Source organism: Vidua chalybeata, chromosome Z (genome assembly GCF_026979565.1).
Source record: "Vidua chalybeata isolate OUT-0048 chromosome Z, bVidCha1 merged haplotype, whole genome shotgun sequence".
NCBI lineage: Eukaryota > Metazoa > Chordata > Aves > Passeriformes > Viduidae > Vidua > Vidua chalybeata.
Window position 1 is genome coordinate 11,266,254 of NC_071570.1, and position 16,950 is coordinate 11,283,203.

At 35.6% G+C, this 16,950-nt stretch overlaps 1 protein-coding gene across 4 annotated transcripts in view; it reads left to right on the forward strand.

The window, feature by feature from the left end:
* CDC14B (cell division cycle 14B) overlaps window positions 1-14,915 on the forward strand; it is a 44,231-nt gene extending 29,316 nt beyond the window's left edge. The window contains exons 13-14 of one of the 4 annotated variants that reach the window (XM_053969016.1): window positions 2,345-2,488; window positions 11,601-14,915. In XM_053969016.1, coding sequence (XP_053824991.1) covers window positions 2,345-2,456 — 112 coding nt within the window. In that variant the 3' untranslated portion in view covers window positions 2,457-2,488; window positions 11,601-14,915. Of the gene's footprint in view, window positions 1-2,344; window positions 2,489-8,169; window positions 8,287-11,600 lie in introns of those variants that run through there. The other 3 variants (XM_053969017.1, XM_053969015.1, XM_053969019.1) reach the window with 3 other exon arrangements.
* Window positions 14,916-16,950: the final 2,035 nt, after the last annotated feature.

The following is a 16,950-nucleotide window of genomic DNA, read 5'->3' on the forward strand; positions in this document are numbered from 1 at the left end:
TTCACCATTTCTCTGAAGGCTTTGTGAATGCTTAGGAGGCAGGACAATTTGGTTAACGAACTGCATGACTGAATTTCTAGTTTTCTGCATAGTTTTTGATGCTAGATTGTGCACGATTCAAGCTCCCATAGCACTTCTGAATGCTTTACTTTTAGTTTAATCACCAACATTCCCTTATCTGCCCTGTGGTAGTATAAAAAGGAAAGAATAAGACTCTGTGCGGTTTTGTTTGATTGACTCAAATAAGATACGCACTGGTATTTTGAAGTAAAGTTAGTAAAGTCAGAGTTGAAAGAAGGGTTTTTAGCTTCCTTTCATTTTCTCTTCCTTGGAAGAGAACTTTCCCTAAATCCTGTGGGCTTTGTGATAAGGTCTGGTGGATCTGGAAGGCAGAGTAGCTACTGTTTCAGTAAACAAAATCAAAGTGCTCTTCTGTCAGTGAAGCTGGTAGCCTCTTTATTTTAGGAAAGTCCTGAAACACCACCTGTAACAGTAAGTTTGTATCTGCTGTAGCTTGTAGCAACTGTAGTTACAAAATCTATCTGCCTGCCTTTAAATAAACTGCGAGATAATGCAACACTTGGAAAACTTTGCAGGATCGTATTTGATTGCTAGGAAAGCAATGGTGACCCCTAGCTGTCAGACTTTTGCAAATCACACATGATCAAAGTCACAGGCCACAGTCAACATGACTTTTGTTGTGTTGTCCTTCTGTAGAGTATGATGCTGCTACCTTGCTGGCATTTTTATCTTCTTTTTCTTCTTTTTCAAGATCACCGCTGTCATGAGACTTTTAGAAAAAGTGAGAAGTATATAGTAAAAATGTGCTGAAGGTAAAGGAATACATCTCTGGAAACCTTCACACATTGCTATGTCTGATTTCTGCTTTTGTTTTAAATTACTGTCTTCTGTTCATGCTTATCATTTACACAGGCAGCCAGCATACAAAAGAACAAAGACAGCATACTCAGAACAAAGACTGGGCCCAGCTTACTTTTAAAAAATGCCAAAACATATCACCTCAGTTACCTCAAATAACACAGTAAAAAACAACTACCTTGCAGATTAGTTTCCAAGGCACAGAAGTGCCTTAGTTGTCAGGTACTCAATTGCCACACACTTACTGTATGTTCCATATGATGAATGTAGACTGTGTGATAATGTATTCAGAGCCATTGTTCTATCTTATACAAGATTTATCTACTATTAAAGTATTATTTGACTCATGAAACGTTCTGCAACGTCTGCTATAATTAGCTTGTACTTGTGTAGAATTAAAATAATTGACCTGGAGCTTATAGCTCATTTTTTACATTGTGCATTGTCGCTCAAGGAGCTTCAAATTACCTCTTTCTGTTCCCCTGAGTTATTTTTATGGTTTGCAACTTGTATTGAAATAATTCAGTGAAAAATGAATGTGTAAACTCATACATTCTTTTGTGTTACTATTGTTTTATTGCAAGGAATATTTATCTGCCTTACATGAGTCAGAAGTTTTTTCTATGCAAGAGGTGACTGTCTCTTTCCTTTTTAATTTAGTCTGTTAAAATACTTATTCTTGATGTGAAATTGATTACTTTTATCTAAGCAAACAAACAGAAGCTTCTAAATCTTCCAAGTAGTTTTGTTTCAGAGGAAAAAAGAAGGGGAGTGGGGGGGCAGAGTAAGAGCACCAGAAGCTTGGACAGTTAGTCTTTGAAAACTAGAGGCATTAATTACTTTTGCTTTTCACAAGGGATTTATATAGAGTAGAGTGTTTATTGAATTTGGCTGTATAAATTCTTTATGCATTTATGCATTGATGACTGGACATTTTATGTATGTTCTAATAAGCAAAATTCTGCACCTGTGGCAAAGGATTGTGAATTGGCTTTTGTTTCTTACACAGAAAGGTAATAGTAACACACCCCATCACCTGGTTGTTTATATAAGTTGTTTGTTTCTGCAAACTTACCTGTCTGTGATGTAATGTTATAGTATCAGAAAGTGTGATTGTGAAGTAGGATGTGTGAATACAGGCTGATCCATCTTCATAAGAGATGGCAGCAAGTGATCAGAGATGTATTGCTCCTGCACACACTTCTTTCCAAGAGTGATACAGGCTGTTTGAAATAGATTACTTTGGTGATGATTTCAGAAGATTTGCTTTGATTCCAGCAGCACATGGGTACTACACTGGCAGTTTATGGCTGTATGGATTGTTAGTCATAGAAAGTAAGAAATGCTTGACAAAGTTTATAGAGCAAGTATCCTTTTGAAGAACTTGAAACAAGCTAAAATGCACCAATAGCTTTTGCTTTTGATTTTTTTTTCATCTCTACCTCCCCCTCCAATCCCTTTTTAGATGGCTCCTAGCTATGCTGGTGTCTACACTGTGTAGCATTGTCATCTGGTGGATTGTATGTGGCTCCCTTCTGCCCAGCCTGCTTTTCTGTCTAGATGGTTTAAGAACATAGTAACCATCAGGACCCTGAGAGAGAGCCACTGTGTAAGTGTCCCATTCCATTTCTCTACAGCTCACACTTTCTGTCTAGTATGTCTCATAAATGCATGTTTTCATGTCATGTTTCTTACTGGCTTTGTTGCAAGAGTGAATTTCACTGCTCTAGCTTTGTTATATTCTTGTGTATATTATTTGGAATAATTGAGTGATTTTTATGGCTGGCTTACAATATACAAAGGCAAAGAGCTCTTATAATTAGAGTAATTTTTAGTTTTGAAGTGTTTCTTCTCTGCAGATAATCAAAACTACATAAGCAAAATTATCTGTAAGAAATAAAAAAGTACTGCTTTAAAATATGATCCTATCCTTTGTATATTGCAGATGCAGATGTTTGCTTCAGTTTTACTTCAAAGTTCATGAACTTGCAAAGTAGGCTAGTTTCCCGACACATGATTTTATTCCCATGAAATGCCAAGAATTAGAATTTGAAATTAATTAGAATTAGAATTAGAAATGTCAGTAGGTCTTCGTTTCTACAAAGAGATCGAGTCTTATATGCCATGTCATAAAACATTACTTTTTTTACCTTTTTGACATAAAAGAAGATGGGGCAGGTTGCAGTGTTAGGTCCAGACTCACTTGTTTACCCAGACAGTCTGGTTTCATCATCTTTTGCTCACAATTATGTTTTCTAGAGCTTTAGGAGACTACTTACATTCCTTTATTCTGTTACTTTATTCTGTTATTCAGCAGCTGAGAAAACATTAATAGCATATCAGTTCCTTGAGTATAGTTTTCACTCTTTCTTCACTCCACTTTCATCAGAGTAGCTGCAGTGATTTCTGTGCCTTGCTTCTACTTAAAAGGTACAATGTTTTCATCAAATGACAACTTACATCTTTTGGTCAAATAAAATTCCAACAGTACACAGAACTGCCAGGAAATACAAATGCAAAAGTTTTTCTGAGCCTTCCTGGAGCTCCTCTGTCATCATCACCCTCAAAGTAGAATGGTTACTTTGGGTGAATGCTTGAAATCTTGGTGCTCTCAGATTAAAAAAATGGTCAGAAAGTATTTTACTAATTAAGAATAGGCATTCTCTCCTGACAAGCATGAAGGTTGAGATTTTTCTGTCATCTGTACCTTTGGCCTTGCAACTCTTTGTCTGCACTTTTTAAAAAGCATGAAACTCTTTCTTTCATCTAAGTGACTGAATAACTATAGAATGAGAACTGGAAGACTTTGGACAAGTTAGTTATTCAGTTAGCCTTCACTGAGGTCATCTTAATCTGTTCTTTTTGAGAAAGAAATTATAAAGAAATAAAGATCACATCAGTTTAATTTTTTCCCTAACTTTGTCAAATTACTTACTTGAGAGGCATTATTCCAAATAACATGAGAGGCGTGTTTTCAAAGTATTACAGTGAATGGAGCACTCTTTCTTTTCTCAGTGGTCTCTGGAAGTCAGACCTCAGATTTCTGAACACATACTAAAAAGCTAAACTTAAAACAGAGACTAAAGAGGTGAAACAATCTTGTGTTTTGTTTTGCAGTACTGTGCTATAAGATCAATTTCAGTCAACTATCATCCTTTCTTTCTCTTACTGTGTCTGTGTTCTGTCTAAAAACTAGAAACACTTTTTCCTTGCTAGATGAAAAAAAACTGATGTTGGTAGATGTGATGCAAGCAATTTCATTATTCCTATTTGCTGTGAATTTCCAATTACTGGTGCTGCTGCTTGATTTTCAAGATTAACAATGATACAATGTTGGTTTAAATATAGGGAGAGAAAACATTTAGGCTTTTCTTAAAAGCTTGCCTAACTTTCTCTCCATTCTGCAGCTAATATCTCATGTTTTAAGTGATCAAATTGTCAGTAAAGATCATGGATCAATCTGGGCTAGCCTGGCAGTTGTGTTGGCTGGAGCTCTGTGTGCTGAAGAATTATTGGTCAGTTGTTGCCTGTCGATGACTTGGAAGAGTAGTAGAGGTCTCAGGTCTGTTTTCTTAAAAATCATGAGGTGATGAAGGAGAAAGCAGTATTGCACTTGACAGCCCTTGTAAGACAGGTTGCCGAGATTGGTTGGCAAGACTAAATTGCCTTTTGCAGACAGAGAAGGCATGCACCTGTGTAACCTCTCTTTTCTTCATCCCTGCTTAGGATACTGCAATCACGTATTTTAAAAAAGCTTGTTTTGTGGATTGATTTCTGTCCAGTGTGTATTAAACTGCTTGCAATTCATGTTTTTTGGATTTTGTCTTGGGTTGTGGAGTTTGGGTTTCTGTGTCCTGGTGTTTGTTCGTATGTTCCACCCTTGCACTGAGGGAGATGGTAAATAAAAGTTGTGAGTTATTTACCCAAGCACTGTTCCATTTAAACAGGTCTTTATTTGTTTAAAGACCAAGGTATTAGCTTGACTAAGAAAGCAGTGTATAAACTAGACTGCTATTTGTGGTGTGTATTTAGGATCAGAACTACCAAGTGATGTTTCTATTAAAGATGAATTGGAGATGAAAAATTTTTATGATGTAAATGTTTAATAGTGTGGCTATTACAATATCCTATAGTCTGCAGAGTTTGGGGTTTTTTTTGGTTGTTTTTCTTTTTTGTTGTTGTTGTTTTGGTTTTGTTTGTTTGTTTTTGTGGGGTTTTGGTGGTGGTGGTGGTTGGTTGGTTTTTTTCATTTTTTATCATATCCCATTGAGTTAGAAAACCTTTGTGTACATGAGATGGGTTTGCTGGTGTTTCTGGAAGTTGTATGACATACTATTTTATGTGAACAGCTACAAAGCAGTAAGGTAGATGTGCTGAGATCTTACACTTCTCTAATATAGTTTGGGGCATTTTTTCATGCTGACATTTTGGCATGATTTCCTCTACCATGGTTTCATCTCACATTATAAAACCTATCTATGGAACCTGCTACTAAGTGAAGCTGTTAGTCTAATTGTGCTAAACCAAAATTCCATAATTAGTTTCTTCTCTCACCTTTAACATATATGCAGTAGCATTCTAATAAAAGCTGTGATAGCACTGTTGCTGCTCCTGAGCTGACAGCTGTGAGGCTCAAAGACAGCTCTGGGTGTTTATTTGCAACCACATGTCAGACAGTGGTGTAAATGGAACCTTGTCTCTTTTCCTTGAGCTGCTATCAGCCTTGGAAGTCTAGACTTCTAGTCTGATTTAAAAATGTCTGTGTGATAATTTAGCAAATGTTTTGTTCACAGCGATTTCAATTATTCTTTACTGTAGAGTAGCCCAGTGAAGTTGTATATATCTGAGATGTAAAAATGACATCAACTGAAGAGCAGTTGATGTTAAAGTTTCTACCCTGCTCACAGGTGGCTCTGAGCTGATCCCATAAGGCATCTTGTTCTCTCCCTTTGGCAAATGCAGCAAACTTACAAGGATGTTTTTGTGGTTGTTTTGGTTTTGTAGTGGCTATTTTTATTATAAGTCACATTTCCATTTAGAACTTCTTTTATTTACTTTCTTTGTTTTGAACAGATAAGATGAAATTCTCTGGGAAGTAAGGGCTACCTTATGATATGTTGAAAAGATGAATATGCTTGTGCAAAATGCTATCTTGAGAATTCATAGTGCTTCACAGAATCACAGAATGGATAAATGTTGAAATAGACCACAGTGGGTCATCTGGTCCAACCTCCCTGCTCATGCAGTCATCCCAGAGCACATGGCACAGGATTGTGTCCAAATGGTTCTTGAATCTCCAGTGAGGGAGACTTGACAACCTCTCTGGACAATCTGTTCCAGTGCTCAGTCACCTGCACAGTAAAGAAGTTTGGGTGTTAGGTTCAGAAGTTCTTGACATTCAGGTGGAACTTCCTGTACACCAGTTTGTGCACAATGTCTTGTATTGCTCAGCACCACCAAGCAGAGCCTGGCTCTTGACATCCTCCCTTCAGATACTGACAGACATTGATGAAGTCCCCTCTGTCATCTCTTCTGGAGGCTGAACAAACCTGGCTCCCTCAGCCTTTCCTCATAAGAGAGATATCCAGTCCCTTAATCATCTTCATATCCTTCCACTGGACTCGCTCCAGGACCTCAATATCTGTCTTGTCCTGAGGAGCCCAGAACTGGACACAGCACTCCAGATGTGCCTCACCTGGGATGAGTAAAGGGGCAGGATCACCTCTTCTGATCTGCTGGCAGTGCTCTTCCTGTTGGCCCCCAGAACACTGTTGCCTCCTTGGCCACAAGGGCACACTGCTGGCTCATATTTCAGTTCATGTTAGATACTTATATGGGTTTAAGCCATGTACATCAACCAGTTTTCTGAACTTCTGGTGTCTAGAAGAAATGGGTGTTTATGAGAGAAAGATTACAAAAATTATATTCCAGTAACTTTTGCTTTCTTTTATATGTACATTGCATGCATTTTATGCAGAGAGACACCAAATATATGTATTTAAGGAGAAAACATGATTTTTCCATATTTCTGACTGCATGAGCACTAGTAAACCAGTATGTGCCATGATTTGTTCATATTTATATTTCAGTGACTGAATGTTATGAGGTTAAGCAGACATTGTGCTTTTCTGTTCATTCCTAGAAGTTTCTATCAGCACAGAAGAATGGTATAATGCAAGTCTCATTTCACCACTGCTGTAATTTTTAGTGCTTGGATGAAAGTGTGGTAGACTGAATTTGTTCATTTTGTATGACAACTGCAGCACTGAAAAAAGAATTTCAATATTAGAACTTGTTAAAACTGTTTTACAATCACAGTAGAAACTATAACATAAGCTTTCAGGTTTCAGGGCATGCAAGGAAAACATTTTCATTAAAAGAATTTGTTCTGTCTAAAGAAGTATGATATGAGGTTGAAGGTATCTGGGGGTGGTTTTTTTCTGCCTCCTTCAGAAAAAAGCCTCTGAAGCAATTCCTTCAACTTTGAATGTCCTGTGTTTACAGTAGAATTTGCATTGAAACTTTGTATCTTACCTGAGCAACTGGCTGTTTTGTTTGAACATTTGCAAATCAAGTAATAATATTTTGCAAGGCTGAACTATTAAGAGAGATTTTTTTTCAAGCAGAAGTTTAAAATACTTGAAATTTGTGGTTATGTAGACATTTGCTAATCAAGAAGTAAAGTAGAGTAAAAATAATGTTGCTGATCAGTTTTACTGCATAAAGAATATATTTTAGATGAAATTGTGTTATCTCAAATACATGTTCTAATTCTGAAACCCATATAAAACAATGAAAACATTGGAGGTTTTTTCCATTTCTGTTTTTGGTGAGTATGTTACATGAATATAGAAATGTATATTTTCTCCCCTTAGATTCCTGTTCACTTTTGCTCCAAAAGTTAGCATTCAGGATTCATATATCGGAATCTGTGAAAGTAGTTTCTTCAGAGTATTAACCAACCAGGCAGTAACTTGCACTATTTAATGAAGGTTTTGATTTCCAGTCTAATGTAATCTGCTCATACAACTGGACTCAGTGAAGCCACTGAAAATTAGAGTCTCATAATAGCAGGAGAATAAAGAGTAATAGCTAAGTTACTTTTAGGTCAGAATCTCTAAAATGGTGCATACTGTCACAGCTAGAACCTTGCACATGGAAGGTGGATGGAATAGAAAACAGCTGGAAAGCTGATACTTGTTAGCTCTATTGCAACTGTAACACCCTCTTTTCAGTGTTTTTAGGAACTTTCCAATTATATAATGTTTCTTTTTTTCCTACTCTTTACAGAGTAAATCTGCAGTCCAGTGTTCAGAAAAATAAAACCTCTGAACCTAGCATTTCTGACAGTACAGACATTACTAAAAGAACTACCAGGTCTGCTGCAAGAAAAAACAGATCTAAAAGGTGAGAGTTACCCTCTTTACAGATCCTGTAATCCATTTTCTGCACAAATACTTTGAGCTGTTGTATCCACTGCTGGTAGGAGCTTTGCCATAGTCCAGCTCCTTCTCCTAGCAATGGAAAGTGAGAAACAATTACATGGATTGTGTCATGTACTGACACATGTACTGAACATCTGGAACATCTTATATCTTAAGTAATTTATTTATGTTGCTCAGTCCTCTAAGTTCAAGAATTTTAAATAGTAATTCTTAATGTGAGTGAGAATTACTGAAGACAAGGGATTTAGGTAACATGAAAACCCCTTTGCCTGAAGTAAGAGATGAAAAAATTCCTCACAGCATTAAGTCAAATACTAGTCAGTGCATGAAGTCAAAACTAGGAAGAATTCAATAGACAACTGAAATGCAGTGGTTGTGGAAAGGTGAAGTGTATAAAATGCATGTGTATACTGGTATGAGTTTTTTTTTTACTGAGAGCATGTCTGATAATCTGAACTAAACCTGTTTGGTAAAGCTTAATGAAATTCTAAATTCTAGTGGATTTATGGAAGACTGAAAGTGCCTTTTGGCACAGAAGCATATGGCCAGACTACAGCTATTTATCTTTGTATATGCCTGTAATCACACCTCTCTGTGGCAACTCTCCAGGTCATTATAAAAGATGAGCCTGCGAGCATAGTTTAAAACAATATCCAAACAATTTCCATTGCTTACAATTTACTGGAATTTTTCTTAAACTCTTAGTGAAAAATGGGTCTGTCAGGTGCTGAAGAGCTTTTGACTGGAAAGAGTAAAAGATGGCACATAACTACTTCCTATGTTATGTGGCTTGATTCATAAATATCTCTGAAAATTTAAGTTGTTTTGTAGCTTTTTCCTCACAGAGTTTTTCTTTCTCTTTCTTCATCCTGTTACCTTCAAGGTAATGAAGTTATGAAAAATTTGCTCTGTTAGTCAGTGGAAATAGTAGAGTACAGTAAATTCTATTCAGAGACATTTTAGTTGTGACTGTATTTTGATTTATTGAAAAACATATTAAAAAATAAGACCTTTTTACTGAAACAGGTATTTTACTAAAAATCAGGGGTATTTTTCCAGGTTTTCCTTTTGGTTGGTTGGGTTTTTTCTCCATTTTGCCTAATTTTTACCATGTCAGTTTTGGTCCAAATAGAATTGATGGGATTCTGCGTGCTGTTTTTATTCTTCATGCCTCTCCCAGTTTTAACCTAACCTTCTTGCAACATTTTGTATCTGCATTCATGCATGGGTGTAATCTGAAGAGAGATTTTCAGTTCCTGAAAAGCACTCTCCAAGCAGACCTTTGTATTGTGTGAGATGTGAATACCTATCCTTAGGAGAAAACAGCATCCCTAAAATAGAGTTCACAGAAGATTTCACTGATTTCATAAGAAGTCCTTCAGGTGTATTGCCAGATGTATGACTCTGAAGACCAAGTGCCGGGTTGATCTCAAACTTCATAAATTACTTCCTTCATATTTTAATGGACTTTCTAAAAATTCTACCCCAAATACTTCACCATATGCTGTTTCTTTTCTTCTAACTTTGGAGGTCTGAGAAGTTCAGTTACTTTCATATTTCCATCCAATAATCAAATTTGTCCTTGTTCTGTCACAGTTATGGAGTTCTTAATTATTTTATAATCTGAGAGGGCTAATTGGGTGCTGGTCCCTCTGAAGGGTGTTTTGGTATGACCATATCATTTAATGGATTTAGAATGCAATACCTTGTTGGTCTTGTAGGTGTCCTTTTATTTTCCTGTAGCAATTGAAAAGTATCAGTCTTTTTTTAAGCAGGCCTTTTCATTTAAGTTTTAATCTCTTGAAGTATAAGCAGTTTGCATTAGCTCATAGTACTCAGATTCATTGAACTTAATCCAGATCAAGTGGATTGCAGGGTAGAGAATAATTATTTCTACAATATTGATATCCTGTCCTAACAAGCATCTGTTTTTCAAGACTTCGTTTATTTCACTGAACTTCACTGACATTACTGTATATCCTTATTCTTTCACTTTCTTTCTGATCCATTCCAGTGGAAATATCTTGCACCATTTTTACATCAATCTCATTTACTGCTTTATGTCACTAGTCAATTCTTTTTGTATGTGAATCACACTTGTGACCCATCCTAATGCAGTATAATCTGCAGAGCTAGGGAATTCATTTGTCATTTCATCCTTCAGACTGTTGGAGACACTACCATGGATTGTCTCCAGAATGATTTTTCAGCAAAAAAAAATTTCAGCCATTTACAGATAAAACATTATTCTGGCTTTTTAAAGAGAACGTAGGGAATTCCAATCCTATCTATAACACTCACTGCTTTTCCTTTGTGGAACATCTTTAGATGTCAGTTGCCTTCTATGAAAGAAAGTACTGAGGGACATAACATATAGCTTGTGATTGAAATAATACTGGTTTTGAACTGCAGGAAAACACATTTCTAGCCCATAATCTAGTATTTCTCTGTGGATCCCCTTATTTCTCCAGTTAAGACATCTTCCTTGTAAATTTGCCAGTTACTGAGAAGTTCATGTCTGTATTTTAACAGGTGTATACTTCACACCCAAACCAAGTCATAAGACACAAGTTAAATGGTCTTTTCCATGTTACCACACAGAACAGAATTAAAATTAAATTTATAGTAAGTAGTTGATTAGAAATTAAATCCTAAGTGGTAAAGGCATTTTGATGCATAAAGGTGCTTAAGTGAATGCAGGTAAAGTTATTACAAAAAAATATAATGGCGAGTGTCGGGAAAAAGGTATGAAAACTGTATAGAAGAATATCACAGAAGCTAACAAAGAGGAATACATTTTAAAGATCTCATATGCCTTTGTTTTGCCTGGTATTACAAAGCAGTCTTCTGTACCCTTGTTCAAATACTAAAAACTACCTGCAGCATTTCAGAACTTTTCTATATGTAATCTAAACCTAGCTTTAAAAAAATATAAATGTTTCTGTCCTGCTCTTCCTACTTTTCCTGCAGTCTGATACTTCAGAGGGAGAAAAAGAAAAGGAATGCTTCATACAAATGCATTAATTAAATTATGGTATTTTGAATCCTCTTTTACATTTCTGTATGGAACAGAATTTTCTTCGTATTGTCTGTGATCAGACCAGTCTGTGCATTCTTAACAATCAGTATTGCTGTATTACTAAATACAGTGACTTTTACTTTTTGTTTCTTTCTTTGAAATACCATTTGCTCATTTTACCTTGCCAGAAATGCTTGCTTGAAATACATACTGAGTAATCTTTAACTTTTTCCCTCAAATATGTTTTATTTTAACAGCGAACTCATCACAAAGACTAGAACAGTATTGCGTTGAATTTCGAATAAGCCACCAGTGTTGAAGAGGATATTCAGGAGTGAAGGGGATATAGAGGGGACTTGATGCAATTCAAGGAAGATCACTTCGGCTCTATTTTTCAGTGAAAAATGAAATAGAAGAATCACTTTTTTACTTGTAGAATAAAATGAACTGTCAACATGTTTGGTAGACTTTTTTCTACCATGGTAACACTTTCTCAAAACCTACAAAATCTACATACGTTCAGACTCAGGTGTAAATATTTAAGCTCTCTATTATAAAGAGGGCTTGCTAGTATATATGATGCATGTGTACGAACTGTGATGGCAATCACTTAGCTGCTGACCACCAGATGGTGGGAGCTTTTAAGTATATAAATCTGTGTTGTGTATTCAGACTGGGCTGAAGTCTTCACTTGAGTCTGAGAATCAACCACAAAAGCTTTTTTTTTTCTAATAGTATTGGTACTCTCCTGTGTTGACTGGCTGTTCTTTCTTACTTTGTATGAAGTTTTTAATGAAGCTGCAGTATTGAGTACACATTGTAACTATTGTCCACCAAAGAGTGCTTTATTGTCAAAGGTCATGTTATTTAGGAAAAACTAATTGTGAGTGATTAACTTGTTTTTAGTAGTGACAGTTTTTTAGTTGTCCACAACCAATTGCTCTTTGAACTAGTTACAACTGTTTTAAATCTGGAATGATTTTAAAGGGGAGGAAAAACTCTACCATTTAAAGCAGTGCTGTCATATTGAAATGTCATTACTGTTTCATCACTGGAACATTACTGTTTCTTTTCCTATCAAGTCCTTTAGGTGAAACTTTAAATTACCATGTATGAAAGGTAAGAATCTCCCCCCTAGATTTCATTGGTACGCTTGATAACACGTGGACAGTGCTTTGGGACACTTAATGAGTGCAGCATACAAAAAAAAAAGGGAAAAGGCTGCCATACGATTGAGGTAGTGGAATTCAGGGGCAGGTAAAAATTCTGACACCTAACACAGAAATTTACCTCTAGTAAAAAGCAGTGTAATTTTTAGAGGAATCTGCTTGAGACTGAAATTTTCATTCCCTACAGGACTACTGTGGTTTTTTTCCTACTACTTTTCACATTATGACCTGTCAAAATTGATGTACCCTTGTCCACCAAGCTAGCTGATGGTTATAGCTGCATATCCCTCAGATGAGGGTTGTTACCACATAGCCTTAAATATGAATCAGTTATCTGTTGATTTAATAACTCTTACAGTACAAAGTGGAAGAAATTGAGAAATCTGCAATGTTAGTAATGGAATAACTGAAGTTTTTAAAGATGCAGATTACCTCTGTGAGAGAGGGAAATTTCAATGAATGTAAATGTTCAGTGACTAGTTTCAATCTACATTCCTCTGAATGGAAACTAAGCCTTCTGTTAGGTTTGCGATTTTTGAATCCAGTATGAATAAAGTATGAAACTACACAATGGTTTGAAAACATTTTCTAGCAGAAGAATCATGAATTGGAGAGGAAACGGGATGTGAAATGTAAGTAAGCTTACAGATAACATCCATGTGCTTAGATAGTCAAAATCTGCAAATATGAATACAAATTAAAAAGAAAAGGTTTAATGCAAAATAAAGGACCACTGAAGTCTCAGACTGAAAATATTTTGTTTTCTTCTTAAACTTCCCTTTTTGCCCCCTTATAGATAAAAAGCATCTGAAAGAGAGGGACTGATCTCATCCTGATGAGGCAATTAAAATATCTTGGGCTTTGAATGGGGTTGCTTTGTTTGTTTTGGCAGAGGTTATTTGGTTTTTCTGGAGATGTTTCAGTATAGGGGGTTTTGGGTTTGCTTTGTTTGGTTAGGGATTTTTAGTGGATGTTGTGTGGTTTGGGTTGGTTTTTTTGTTGGGTGGATTTTTTAGTAAGCCATTTGTGCAGAAGCTTATCTACAGGTAACCACAATAGTAGGTCTGTTGTGCAAATATGAATTCATGCTTATTTTTGAACAAAATTCTCATCTTGGAAGGCAAAAGGGATGCAAATAGTGAAGTGAGAATCAGAATAAAGATTTAATAATATTTACTGTGTTTGGCTTTGCCCTTCTCTCAGCTGAGCCGCTTCTTTTAGGACAATTTTTTTAACCTAAAAATAATTGGTCTCTTTCTCACCCCTTCCAAATTCCAAATCGGAATTTGCCTCATTTAAAGTAACCAGCAGAGTAATTAGCACTTCTAGCTTCATCAGAAGTAAATTTGCATAATGCAAGTGCACAAAGAATAGCAGCTCTAGCTAAACCAAAACTACGTGTTTAGCATTAATGTGTTTCAGTATACCCCATCCACCACCCATTATCTTAGTGAAAAACACATAAATGTCAAAGGGATTTCACATCATAACTTTCCAAACAGCCTTATATGGAAAATTAACTCATTACCTCATTGTGCCACATCTAATTGTACTGCTTAGTTTGTTACAAATTTTTATTATTTTGTCTAACATTTTTAATATACCATACCAAAGGTGTCTTAAGTACAAGAATGAAAAGTGGGCATGGGTGAGGAAGTTCTTGGTTTCTATTTTTTTTCTGAATTGTGAAGCATTATGTGCCAAATGGAATGTGTTATGGCAGCTGCATCACCTTTGTGTATCTGTACAACAGAGCAGCTGAATGAGGTTGCTTCTGCTGTCACCAGTTAGGAGAGTCTTCTTAGGAATTCTTTCCTCTTTCAAATATCTGACAGATGGATTCTTCCTCCATCTCTTAACTAAAAAGATACTACATGCCCAAAAGGTGTAAGATCTTGGGTAAAATTGCTGGTTTCTGTTACAGCATCAAAAAAACTCAGACACTAACCTAGACCTTGTCTTTTTGCCCCAGTATGACAATAGAGGAAGCACTGCTGATTTAAAACAGTAAGAGATTGTAGAAAAAAACCAAAATATAAATGTGACATTTGCCAGCTTGTTGCACTGCATTTTTTATATTAATTGTTTGCAGACTGTCATACGTAAACTCACAGGCTATCAAGGTCTAAAATTTCTTGACTAATCACTACTGTTCATCCTGATTATTTTTAAACTGTATATTTCTAATCATATTTTTTTAACTTAGATTGACAGAACGAAAGTTTATTTTGCTGAAGGTATTTTTAAGATAAAACTTCATATTATCTTGTAATATTAATTAGTTCAATATGCATTTGTCTGTCATTTGAAAATACTGCAGATTGCATTTGATTTTATACAAAATACTGAATAGTGAGAAGTGTAAACATGAACTGTGTAAAATTAAAAATAATGAGAAGGTTTCTTTTTCTGTTTTATTTCCAGTATGATCACAAAGCCATCATATCTGTACCAGACTGACTCATATGTGCACTGAAAAAACACAACACACTCAGCTGCCTGAAAATCTTTAATTAAAGCATAGATTCTTAAAACAGACATTTTTTCAATTTCAAAAATAGAGACTTTCTGGCTCTACATTTCCAGGAACTCACATTGGAAAACAGTACCTGCACTTGAATTGCTGGGATACAGTTACACAGTGAAAAAAGCACAGCTGGGATTTTAGTTATTTCTCCTTCCTCTATGATTATATAGTATTAATTTTTATAAACAGGCATTATCGTAAATACTATATACTTTGATACTTACCATGACAGTGAAGACTTCCCAAAAGAATTAGATTTTTAGGAACACTGATTTTTGTACAAGCATGGGTGATGGCCTAGCTTAGTCTTTTTAAAAAAATATCCAACAGCAAAAAATGGTGACCAACTGAAATACTTCTACCTATCATACCTATTTTAAAGTGAACTACTATTTAATGTTGATTTTTTTGAGTTCTCTCTCTTCCTCCCTCTGATCAGACCTTTCTAGCCTCTGGTCTTCTTTCACTCTTGTGGCAGCTTCATTGGGTTTTACTTTTCCCACACTAGCTTCTAAAGTTCCAAGTCTTTGCTAGAGCTAGCAGAAACTCTGAAAAGAAGCACTCAATCCAAAATCAACAGAAATATAACCAAGCAACTAACAAGTATAGAATTCCTGGATCAGAGTATGTCAGCTTATTATTCTCTTCTGGCATGAGAAAGAAGTAACAGCAAGGTGCAAAATTTTTATGTTTTTGCAGAACTATCCTGCTTATTCAATTCCAGTACACAAAATTCAGTATTTTTAATTCAAAGAGTCACTACTGCACAAATCTCAACAGAGGAACTACTATTGCTAAAAGTAAGGAACAGTTTACTGAGTCCTGCTAACTAGCTGGAAAACATTGTAGAGACAACAGAATACAGATTATGAATAGTCACACTAGTAACTAGTTTAGTTACCTAAACAGGGAGAGCAGAAACTTTATTCAATTTATTTAGGACTGGTTAATCTCCAATGTAACAGTTATTAAATATACAGTATCTGAGGCTGTGCTGAAGATACAGCTATCTGCAACAATTGTATCACAAATTCAAAAAGGCATTTGTTGAGAAATTAAAAAAAAAAGAAATAAAAATCTGCTGAAGATAGAATTTAACTTGAAATACATTTTAAGTAACACAGACAAAGTGTAACAGTTGTTGCTTCCTCCAAAGACTGAAGGCTGTTCCCCTCCAAGCACAAACTGTTCAGTACTTGCTCAGCATATACTACTCAAAGAGAAAAAGCTCTGATTTCATGCCCAATATTCAGTGATTAAAATGTATTTTTTATGCAAAGAATCATTTTTCACATTCAATTATTGATCCACTGATAAAGAGTCAGCTGCATGTGTATATATATATATGTATGTATGTATGTGTGTATATATATGCACATATATTCAGTTTTTCTTATGAACATATGTACATGTGCCTGTGACAGCTCTGGAAAAAAAAGGAAAAATTATGTTAAAGTTGTGTAATATAAGATTAATAATCTTAATGGCATAAGTGTATTAGAGGTACAGATTTTGTGTTTAGGCCCAAAGCACACTTTTACCCCAAGGCCTATTTTCATACAAAAAAGTGTAACCAGATGAAAGCTCATTTCTTATGGGCTCAAATGCCCAATATTCTTATCCATCAACTCAGGGTTTTTACTTCTGAGTCTCTTAATTCATTCTTTGGTATTCTTACCTTAAGCACAGACATTTCTCTCCTCTTTCTTCTAAAGGCACTTTCATATTAATATATGCTTGCCAATCCTAAACTGTAGTACTGCATATGATTCAATTGAGCAACATCATATCAACGCTATCATATGTAAGTGACAGTCGTTAAGAGAGGTGAATTCCTTTCTTTGCAAACTTACTGCAACTTAACATGAATCTAAAACTTAACCTGAAATGCAGTAGTTCTTCCTAGGCCAC